The sequence below is a fragment of the Ambystoma mexicanum genome, chromosome 11 (assembly GCF_040938575.1).
Source record: "Ambystoma mexicanum isolate Mex_15411 chromosome 11, UKY_AmexF1_1, whole genome shotgun sequence".
Lineage (NCBI taxonomy): Eukaryota > Metazoa > Chordata > Amphibia > Caudata > Ambystomatidae > Ambystoma > Ambystoma mexicanum.
The window spans coordinates 871,829,798-871,841,126 of record NC_090934.1 but is presented as its reverse complement, the minus strand read 5'-3'; the positions used below and the strand labels follow the sequence as shown (position 1 = coordinate 871,841,126).

The 11,329-nt window shown below is 43.9% G+C and overlaps 1 protein-coding gene across 2 annotated transcripts in view; it reads right to left on the bottom strand.

Annotated features, from left to right (window-relative positions):
• Positions 1–382: 382 nt before the first annotated feature.
• Positions 383–11,329, bottom strand: part of B4GALNT4 (beta-1,4-N-acetyl-galactosaminyltransferase 4) — an 834,734-nt gene continuing 823,787 nt past the window's right edge. For both annotated transcript variants that reach the window (XM_069623923.1, XM_069623924.1), the window contains one exon: positions 383–9,418. In XM_069623923.1, coding sequence (XP_069480024.1) covers positions 9,301–9,418 — 118 coding nt within the window. In that variant the 3' untranslated portion in view covers positions 383–9,300. The remainder of the gene's footprint in view (positions 9,419–11,329) is intronic.

The window sequence follows — 11,329 nt, the reverse complement described above, 5'->3', positions numbered from 1 at the left end:
GAAATCAATGCAAAGATTTGGTGTCAACTATCTGTAATTAGGGGAACCGGGAAGCCCCACATTGCTCAGAGCAACAGGGCTGTAGGACGAGCATCAACAATGCCCCATAAATAAGCCGGTTGAGGTCACAGTGCTGATCCAAGATGATGACCTGTGATGAAAACACTGGTTGGGGGCCACTCCTACGACCACTTCAGAGATTACAGAGAAATCTTCCCTTCCCCTTTTTCAACTCTGTTCCTTTGAGTCATCGAAGAGAAACCTGGATGATGGGGAGAGCTGGGAAAATGGCGGACTCTTTCAACCAGACACATTGGCTTGCAAGAACAAGACTTATCATGGATAACCCTAGTGGTTGTGTGATCAAAATCAAACCCAAACACACGTTTGTACTTGTTTTTAATTAAAAAAGAAATACATACAGAAACTTTCTGAAAACATCTTTCTACATGATAATTTCACAGAAATTATTTAGAGGCATATTGTCAACCTAGACAGAATTTGTTGAGATGATGAATATTGGCCCTTCTCCGTAGCTGGGGCAGAACGACAAGAAGAAAGGGCCAAACATCCTCCTATATGTTTGTTTCTGAAGCCATCCTTGCTACACCCACATTCAAAAATATTACCCAGCCAGCTGGTATCTGACCCTTACAATAAACCAAAGGACACAGTCCTCATCCAATACACTCATCAAGTCTCATCTTTGCACTAGCGTCACATCCCAATAAAAGCTTTTTCTTGGTGGCATAGAAGGTCACTTGACATGACAGGATGATAAAGCCGAAGATGTTCTTGCAGGATTGGCATCTGGGATCATTGGTTTGGGGAAGGTTGGGCCCAACGAGTGGGGTCTTTTTAAATGGTTTATTCACCAAAGCGATTCTTCTCTGGTGATTTTCGCCTGTGTGCGATAGCATCCATGTAAGCTTTGTCTCTTGGTGTTTACATGACCGATGAGAGGGACTGGCTGGTAAGGATAGGTTAATGAGGAAATAGTTACTGGAAGTTCGGCTTCTAGGACTTGCAATCTCCTCAGAAGGTGAGCGCATGGGAGGACAATCTGATTGGCTGACCCCTGCAGGGGTAATCTACCAGTAACCATCTCTTTGTGGTTGGGCCCCCTAAAAGGGGACACCACCTAGTAAGCATGAGTATCAGGGAGCACTGTTTGTGTGATTGGGCCTTGGAAGGAATGCACCTTCTGGTAAGGCTGAGTTTATAGGAGCCATGTGGTTGGGCTCCCAGGAGGCAGGACCTCCTGGTAAGAATAGGTATATAGCAGATTTGTCTGCAGGTGGTTGTGTGCCAGGGAGAAGAAGGAAGCTCCTGGTGAGGTGGGTTCTACAGAAGCATTGCTTCTGCTTGGCTGGAGCCATTATAGGAGGAGAAACCTTTCAGGGAGACTGTGTGAATGGTAGAATGGTTCGGTTTTCATGAATCTCTTGGAAGGATGGGTGGCATTGGAGGCATGCCTCAGGATGGATAGATTACTGAACATATTGGTTTAATCAGTGCTCTCTGTATAGGGCTTAGGGTTTTTTCAAGCACCTGTCTCTGACGTTATTAGACAAGCTACATTGTTAGATCATTGAGATGGTTGGCACTGGTAACACCAGTTCCAACAGAGTTTGAGACACAAAAGGTAAATACCATCAGGCTCATCCAGTCTGAACATTTCCCATCAACACGTGCCCAAAGTGGCTACACAGTCTCCAGATTTACTCTTGATTTGTTGGAACGACTGTGTTTCACTGCTCTTCATTCTTATTTATTTAGTCTTTCTTCTACATTCCTAGGCCAAGGCTCTTCCCTGTGTTCACTACACTTTAAGCAGGACTAATGTGCTGAAAAAATACTTACTTCCTGTAATGTACCTATTCCCGCTAGTAATTGAAATGTTGATATTAAATGCCCCATCCCTCCAATTCTCCAGTGTGTAAACATTTAAATGTTTGAGACTTACTCTCATACAGCAGGTCTTGCCTTTAACCTTCTGAGGATATGGACAGTAAATAATATATCAAACTGAATCTAATTTGAGTACTCTTCCATACAAATGTTAGGTTTCTGGATGTATTAGTTTGATCAAGATGATTTGACCTACAGTATTGTACTCTGAGTTGTTGGGTTTCAAGGCCAACAGAACTCTTGGAATAATGGTCTTTGTAAAACTGCATCCTAAGAGGAATCATTTCTTGGCTGATGAATCACATGCAAGTCTGAGTCCACGGAAACACAACCTCTTAATGCTCGAGACTCTGGGTTGAGCATTTAGTGGTTGCACCATTGGCACAACTTGGTACCAACACTCTCTTTTGCAAAAAATCAAGCCCTTCCTTGCAGATCATGAGCTCCTTTTAACAGTACAAGCCCCAGACTGTGGAAATGCCTTACTCACTGGCCTATCTAATGCTGCCCAGGAACCAATGAGAAGCTGACTCTGCTCGAAGCCTGACTCATCAAGGGGGTCTACATTATACCCACACGCATTTAATTATGTTGCTTGCCCCTACAAGTACACATCACCTTCAAGACCAGCTATATCGTTTAGAAAGCTGCTATTTTGTATGATCCTTTCTACCTAGCCGACAAGGTCAGCGGCTGGTGTTGTAAATGCTCCACATGAAGCCAAGAAGTGGCCAGATGAAAGCTGCAAAAGTTCCAAAAAGAAAAATACAGGTATTCTTGATGTATGCCCCCACACAGTGGAACCTCAGACCCACCAACCTGCAATTCAAAAGTAACTCATTACCCTCCTCTTCAAGGAGCACATTCTTCATGCACTGTAGACACCCCAATCCCACCTGCCAACTGACCCCACCCCTAATTACTGTTCCTGTAACTTGTGCCCCCTTACCTGTATTTTTATGAACCTATTGTTATATACGCACTGATGCTTCTCAAAGTTATGTCCACACTCAATAAAACACAATAAAAATAAATACAAGTGAGAGGTATTACCTGTTGGTAAAGCAGAACCTAAGGGAACCTTTCGAAGCAGTTGAATCTTTATAAAATATGGGCCACTGGGAGCACTGTCCTTTGGTGGGTGGATAACACTCTTGGTAAGTTTCGATACAGAACAGAATAGTCTCTTGGTTGTTGGATCACCAAAGAAAGTATCGGATTGGTCGGGCAAAATGATGGATTTTAGAAGATCCACCTGAATGAGATAATCCGTTTTCACAGGGATGGTCAAGCTATGTGCGGGTCGATATCTGGGATCCCCGTGAATTGTAGGCTAGGCTCATGGGAAGTGACATCTTCAAAATATTTATAGACCTTGTCAAAATTGAGGAAGGTGATCCGACAGCTCAGGTTAAACAAAAAAAAAGAATGGTACAGGAGAAACTTTTCTGCAGACGAAAACAGGTGGCCACACTCAAGGATCTTCTACCTCACTGAGACGTTGTTAATGGAGCATCACTATATACAGAGGAGTGACCATGCTCCACAAATGGAAATCCACCTATGAAAACAAAACCTCTGATGCTAAGAGAGGAATGTGTTGCATTGTCCACCACAAGAAAGGAGTGGGGCATCTGGGAAAATGTTTTTGTGTAGAAAAGGGTTCCAAGCTTGTTGCGCTCTGCTCTGCAAATGAGAGGGGCCCCCAATGTCCAAAGGCCTGACATTAGCATGTATCACCGTCAGCTCCAGTTCCTTATAAACACAATCTCAAGCCGACGAGACACCTTGCTCTGCAGAAAGAAACAACTGCTTACAGTGTGCCCTAACGCGCGTTTGCCCGTTTCCTCCCACTACAGAGGGATAGTAGCAGTGTCCTTAAACATGAGGTATAATCATCCCAGCTTCAAGCACCAACATGGATTGCAGTCCACCAGGGTTCTAGTACATATGTCAAGGTATAATATGCTCTAAACTCGTAGTTGTAATGTCCTCTAAACCACAGTTGGAGCCATAGAGAACTAGTTATAGTTGGCTCTGAACCTAAAAACATCTGGCTAGTTATACAGTATTTACTTGGGGATTCTGTACAGCTCTTTACAGGTCACCCAAGGAAACCTGAGAGCGCTTTTAGGTACAGGAAGCCTATGGTCACACCAAGGTGTTGCATGTGGTTAGCAAAGCAAATGTGGAGGGGCAAGGCAAAGAGCTGAAAGGGGGATTATGTAAGGTTTTGGATGAATATAAATCTACAAATACGCATATCTTCAGTTGAAAAAAGATGAATGTTCTTTCCCATGTTGCTTCAAGGTGCAGAAGATGGTCCTTGTGCTATTCGAGCTGGGTGAATTTCAGGAGTGTGTGTGGCAGATAAGAGAGGGATCCTCAGGCTGATTTACATGTCACATCAGATCATGCTATATATCTTATCTGGTAATGAGAGTTTCATTGTAAAAGGTGAGGTATTGCTAGTCAAAAGCTGCGCCTAAGAAATCGAGGCACAGGCAGTACGTGTCTGGTGGCATGAAGTGGGCGATGGATACTCAAGCCTTTGGTATTCTACATCTCTACATTACCATTGGACCACTGTTAAGGGTATGCATTGATTGACTTGACAATCAGGCTTTGTAATTAACAGTCAAATGATTGACTAAAGGGACTGAAGTCTGTTCAGATTTAACAGCTTTTAGGGGCGTCTTCCATTTCTGACCAATATTTGATGGTGATGAGGTCCTATTTCCTTAAAGTATAATTAATGCAGTAATATATTTTGTAAAATTAGGTTATCGGTCCCCAGCATAGTTGTGTCTCTATTCTCTCTTTAAGGAGCAAATAACATTTATTTTGTTGCAGTGACAAGAGTTATTTTGGCACAATGACCCTATTGATGCATGTTATTGAAGTTTAGCCATACCCTGAAGTGGGGATTACGTTTAAGGATTGACCTTTCACGACCCATCCCTGGAATATTTCTCTGACATTTCTTGTATTAAAAAGAAATGGTGGGCAGGTCTCCTGTGTGCTTTGACTGCTTTGTATGTAACAGTCTGGCCCACTCTATATAACAGACCTTGCATCACAGAAATTAATGATGTAAATGTCCCAGGTGAGGTGTGTGTTATGCTGTAATATGGGCACAAAATGCTGAATGGTCCTCTTTGCAGATGCCTGCATTGTATCCTTGTGTGTCCCTCATCTAGCCGATTACTTTGGGAGGATCATATATGTCACAGGAATCAAACCAAGAGCCTCTGAGGCAGCACCTAAAGCTCCTAGTGGCAAAACCAGGAAACTGAGCCTGGGCCATTGATCCAAACAACAAGAATGTGGGGGTATGCAGTAAATACGTTACCACAAGGTCATTTCAGAAGAGGGAACAGCCCAGCTCCTACAAGTACTAGGAATTCAATCACCCCAGCGGGGGTAGCTGCTATGCAAGGGCATCACCAGGCTCCCAATATGCTGATCCGTGTTCTTTCCCCTTAGCTACCTACCCCCAGAAGGACAGATAACGGCATCTTTTGGGTAACAAAATGTTTTTGTTTCCCTCTAGAATAATATGGCAGTGGGAAATGGGGGTGAATAAATCAGCCATCTCGCGGCCCCACCTTTTCGCAGCAGAAGGTCAGGTACCCAAACATACACTGCACTAAAAACTGGATCTAGAAGGTATCATCCAGCAGGATCTAAATTATTTACACACCAATCCTCCCTGGTGAAAATAATGTTACATTGGCATCTTGGGAGTGCTAGTGATCTCAGATAGGGGGCACTGGGGTCACTATATCATGACCACTGTGATCCATTTCCTCCTATGCCATCTCACATAGGTTTGAAGAGCAAAACAGATGGCCTGATATGGGACATCATTTTGCTTTTTCTATTTCAGGGGTCTGCAACTTTTTCCTACCCAGCTATTTTGCACTACAACTCCCTTCAGCCCGAGCCAGCCTAGTCAATGCTTGAGAGATCATAAGGGTTGTACTCCAAAACCTCTGGATAGCACACAGGTTGCATACCCCTGAATTGGAATTAGGATTGCATTCTGCAAAATAAAAGCAACTATGTAGTTGGAGGTTTTTAGCATGACGAACATGGATATGGGGAAAACTTGAGGACATGGTCTTAACTGGAGCACTAATGGAACGTCTTGCTGTGAAGAGACCTAGGTGATCTCATGGCAAGCACGAGACAATGTACTCAGAACATGGAGTCTGAGTGGGCACGGCTTGTGCACACAATTATCATGAAAACAGTAAAAGGATAATACTCTTATTCAATTGGGTGCGTATCCTCAAAGCATGCCCAGCAACTGACACACAATTAGCAATTAAAGACAAGATTTAGGCCCAAAGCCGTCAGTGAGGATTGAACATGATGTATATATAATTCATTTTCAAAATCCATTGTTAATTTCGTACTAATAACACTCAATAGTCTGTTTCAGTTGGTGTAACAAATGCCCAATTTAATGAACACTGGAAGCAGATGTCAATGCATCCAACCAAAGAGTGCAATCATCACCACACCCTCAAAGATCAATCCACAAAGATCAATCCAAGACCTTCTACGCAAAGGCAAATGTTGACTGGCAAGTCTCAATCCGGCTCTAGAAATGTGTCACAATCCACATTTGTGAGGAAAACCTCCAACAGTGTGGTGATGAGTTCACTCTTTGGTTGGAGCAGATATTTCCCTGATGAAGGACCCTTTTGGTCCGAAATGCATTGGCCACAGGCATATGCTACCAGTGTTCATTCACCTGGACATTCTTTACGCCAACTGAAATAGACTATTGAGTCTTATTAGTACGACATTAATGATGGATTTTGAAAATGATATTTTAATAATTTCAACAGGTTCAGAAAGGGTGTGCAATCCTCACTTATGGCTTTGGGCCTAGGTCGTGTCTAAGCACAAGGCAATGGCCTGAGATCCCAAGAAATACCAGAGGATTATTCTGGAAAACATCTACACAATGCACAATACAAACAACCAGAGAATATATGTCCTGTGATCATAGCACTAGAATGCAACCCAGCCCAGATCCAGCATCCGAGCAGAGCAACACTCCAGAAAATGTCTCTCTCCTGGGCAGTGCAACCAAGCGGAGCTCTCTTGCCATAGCAGAGAAGCACTCTAGAGAATTTCTCTAAGACGAACATTGCAATCAACCAGAGAGACGGGGTCCTGTCAGGGCAGCACTCTGGAGATAATCTCCACCCTAGAACAAACAATTAATTTGAGATCCCATACCTTGTGGCAATGTGATCATCAGCCAACCTGAGACACACATTCCTAACGCAGTAGAGAATTGTTCTAGTGGAGATTACCATCTGTGAGAATACACCCAACCTGCGGCAAAATGTCCGAGCAGAGTGCCGTTGTCTAACAGATGAAATCACGCTATGCAACAAATTAAACCCCATTATCTGGTAGATTACCACTCTAGACTAAATCTAAAGCATGGGAAGCACAGAAAACCTGAGCAACCATGTACTAAAAACTGCTTTACAGTACTTTTTATCACGGATACGTAAACATAGCTGAACTCTAATTGCTCAAGTGAGTACAATTCTACATCCAACTAGCCATTCTCTGCCGGGAACGGAGAGGTATTTAAATGTAAAAGCGTGCCTAGCAATTAAATGAGTGTTCTTTAAACTGGGCAAAAGGAAATATTTTTTTTAAAAACACCTATAACCTCAGGTCAGGTCTGCAGAAGAAATCCTGAAAGCTAACACCTGTGACAAGGAGAGGAGACACTAAGGCATATAATACGTGTCAGTCCTTTGAATTCATACAACTGTAAACTGTTTTTATCCAAAAACATCAAGGAATATGAATGAAAGTGTTCATTGCCTTCTTTGAGGGGAATCAAAAATGGTGATATATGTCCCAGTGAGGGTTCTTTGGGGGATGGTGAAGCTTAACTGAGAAGATATAGGGGTATTAATGTTAACGGGAGCATTTGGTTACAAATATGTAACCTGTGAAGAGTGAGTCGTGAGACTAAGTTTGGACAGAAACTGGGAATGCTGAAATAATAAATGATGTGAAGAACTGCAATGGTGTTAATGTAAGCTGTAGACAATAAATACACTTTTGACCACGAAGAGTACAAGCAGCACGACACCCCGTGTTTTAAGTATCAGTCGCTTGGTGACTTTGGAAGGCCACTACAATCCCCTGGCCCCCCGACTCTCCCTCTTGTTTATTGGTACCCAAACAATATATTTGTGGATGCTCTCAGTTGCAAATGGTAAGGTCTTGTTCTTCTACTTTCCACGCCACCATCACTGAGCGATTGGATTAACTGATTTCTAATGAAGGAGAAACTTGAGTCCATGGATGGGTGTTCCTCTGGCAGGGGATGTCACCGTACGTGGATTTAGAAGCACCATGAGAGGAAGGTATTTTGCAGCTGGCATGGGGATCAAAGGTCACCATAGAAGCAACAGAGGATATGTCCTCTGCCATAGTCCCATATTTTAGACCCTTCCTCTTGAAACTAGGGCTAAGGGACAGCCCCCTTTCTTTTCCTTGTCCCCTTCCCCGATGTGGCGGCTGATGCTATGAATCTCAGAAGAGCATCAGCTGTAATCCCAACTCAACGAGTGACATACATAGAGAGGCTGCCTCTAAATCAGAAGAGACGGTGGTGTTTGCAAGTCCCTTAGGTTAGCTAACAGAATCTATAAGAAAATCACAAAATAAGACTAGTCATTAGAAACATGTCCATCCCAACGGCATCTCCATCGCTGCGTGTTGGTTCCCACACAGCCATCTCTATGAAGTCACCACAGCAGTTCAGACATTTCTTCCCAGATTACTGGTGGTCAGGGTAGTTCCTGAAGTTCACAGAAAATCCTTCTGTCCTGTGCGTAGCCCTTCAGTGATACACACTTAGGAACATCATCCAAACGTTGCCACTAAACTGCCCTGGGAATGTCCGACGAGCACCTGCGCAGCCGCAGTCATCATACTGGTCCATGGCACACCTGACCAGCGCAGATCGCTGCGGTCCATCAGGCAGAAAAGGCGAACAGATGGGCAGTTGTAGTCTGCGGTCATTGAACTAGTTCAGGGAATGTTCAATCCTCAACCATTTCCAAGTACGCACGACCATCTTGGATTGCTGTGGACACTGATCTGGTGTGGATGCACATTGCCAGCTCAGAAGGCTGTCATCCCTGGATTGGTCTTGGGTGAACACAGGTAGAGAAAGCTTCAGTCCCTGAAGTAATCCTGGGTATATGTGGCCAGCTCAGACAGATACAGTTCTTTAAATGGTCCTGGGCACACAGCAGATCAGACAGCTGTGGTCCTGAACAGGTCAAGGGGAGATATGGTGCACTAAGAAATCAGGGTCCCAGAGGCCTGTGCTCGTCATGCTTTAGGTGTAGCTTTCTTGTTCCTAGTGTTCCACATGCCTCGTTTGGAGTGATAGTAATGGTAAAAGTTCCTGAGCCGAAGGCGTTCCACCTCTAGACCACTCTGGAGGACCCTGGAAGACAAGACAAAAAGAGAGGAATATTGATTCAACTGGGTTGTCACATTTATTAATTTATTTAATTTAATTATGGCTTGTTAAATCCTTTTAAATTCAAGACAGCAACATGTTGTCAAGATTCCATCAAGTTCGCAAAGTCAATGTAAACACTGATGCGTGTCTAACATGCACTGGTAAGATCTAAAAAGAGTTTCATGCATGCAGACCACAAAGGCCGATTGTCATAGCGTTGTCAGTTTTCCCAGTTCCAACGTTTATCACTTCATGCCACAATAAGAAAATAATACACATATTACAACTAGGCAGTGCTAAACACGAATTTGTTTTAGAACATGACAATGTCTCAGGCTAGCACACTACTTAGCTTGGACCTCAGTCCAATGGTAAATGAAAAGGGAGGCACGGCTTAACCTCCAACTGATTCAGTGCTGCTTGCTTCCAATTGGGCTGGGCAGCCTGGATGCTAGCAAGTGAGGGTTTGGAGTGCACACTAATGCTGCCGGGTAATGCCACTCCCATCAGCCAAGGCACTCCTCAATTAGTGACACCGATCACAAGCTTGGCCCCGATCAGCCAAACCGGCACTCTTTAGTGGACTTTCAATCATGCACTATCCTTACAAAGTGCAGTGCGAGTGATGAGCAGCTGGCACTCTTTAGTGGTCTTTCAATCATGCACTATACTTACAAAGTGCAGTGCGAGTGTTGGGCAGCCATATGATATGATAGGTTATTTATAACGCGCGTAATACCCAGAGGTTTCTAAGTGCGGACACGGGGATCGAACCTGTGGTGCTCCATGTCGTCTCGTTTCCAAGGCGAGCGCATGTTGCCCCTGAGCTATCCTCCCATCTCACAGAAGGTCCCACCTCGTTCCCAATGGTAAACCACCATCATGGTGAAAGGGTAGCATCCATTAGACAGTGCCAGACCCATGCTTCTTTTGCTTTTGTGGGTACGTCTTCCTGACCGCTGCGATACTGGTTAGTCCGAACTGGGAGAGTGTGATCTGGAAACAGATGGTACTCTGGAAGCATCAGCTTCAGATGGAACCTTTCCAGCAGCTGTGACAGGAGCAGAATGCTCCAATTGGTATCTACACAGGGCAATCAGGTTGGGACTAATGGAAAGAAGGATCCTCTGGCCCACACCTTAGAGAGATTCAAGAGACTCAAAATAGGTTAGTGGAACATTTGTAATGGTGGAGGACTTGGCTGGATGCAACAGACGGGTACCTTTAATAAGTTAGAAGTACAAAGTAATAGATCAAACTACGACTTGGCAGACTGGATCTGCAGCATTGAAAGATACTCTGAAGACATTTAGGAACAAAGTCTGCTTCATCGGTTTGGTCTACAGCAGTGGGCTGCCTACCCTGGCCTAGGCAATATCACAACTGAAAATGTGAACAGGTGTGGCTACACTCCCTGCGCCCCCTCTTTATTTTACAATTGGCAGTTTAGAATCATGGACTCAACAGTGTTAATAGCCAAAGTTTTCTAGTTAACACTTTTGCACATCTCATTAATGCAGCACAGATCCCATGTGCATTGACATCACTTTGTGAGTTAAATATATGAGCTGAAATATCATTTACTTACCTCCAATGGTAGTTTCCTAGAGAATTTTAATTATGTGACCATGCTCTCTGAATATCTCCAAAATTGAAAGTTGATGGCTGGAAGGTTTTGAATAAATCATAACCACGGGCACAGCTCTGGGCAAACCTCCAGAACATCGTTTTTTGGCCTACCAAGCCACTACAGGCGGCGAACGACTATATGCAAATCGGGCAATCATTGAGGAGCAGCTTGGATCTCTACGCCCAGCAAGCTCAGGACCCACGTCTGGGTATACCCGTCCCAATCGGGTTGACTAAAGCAAAACCAAAAGTTGATGGCTGGAA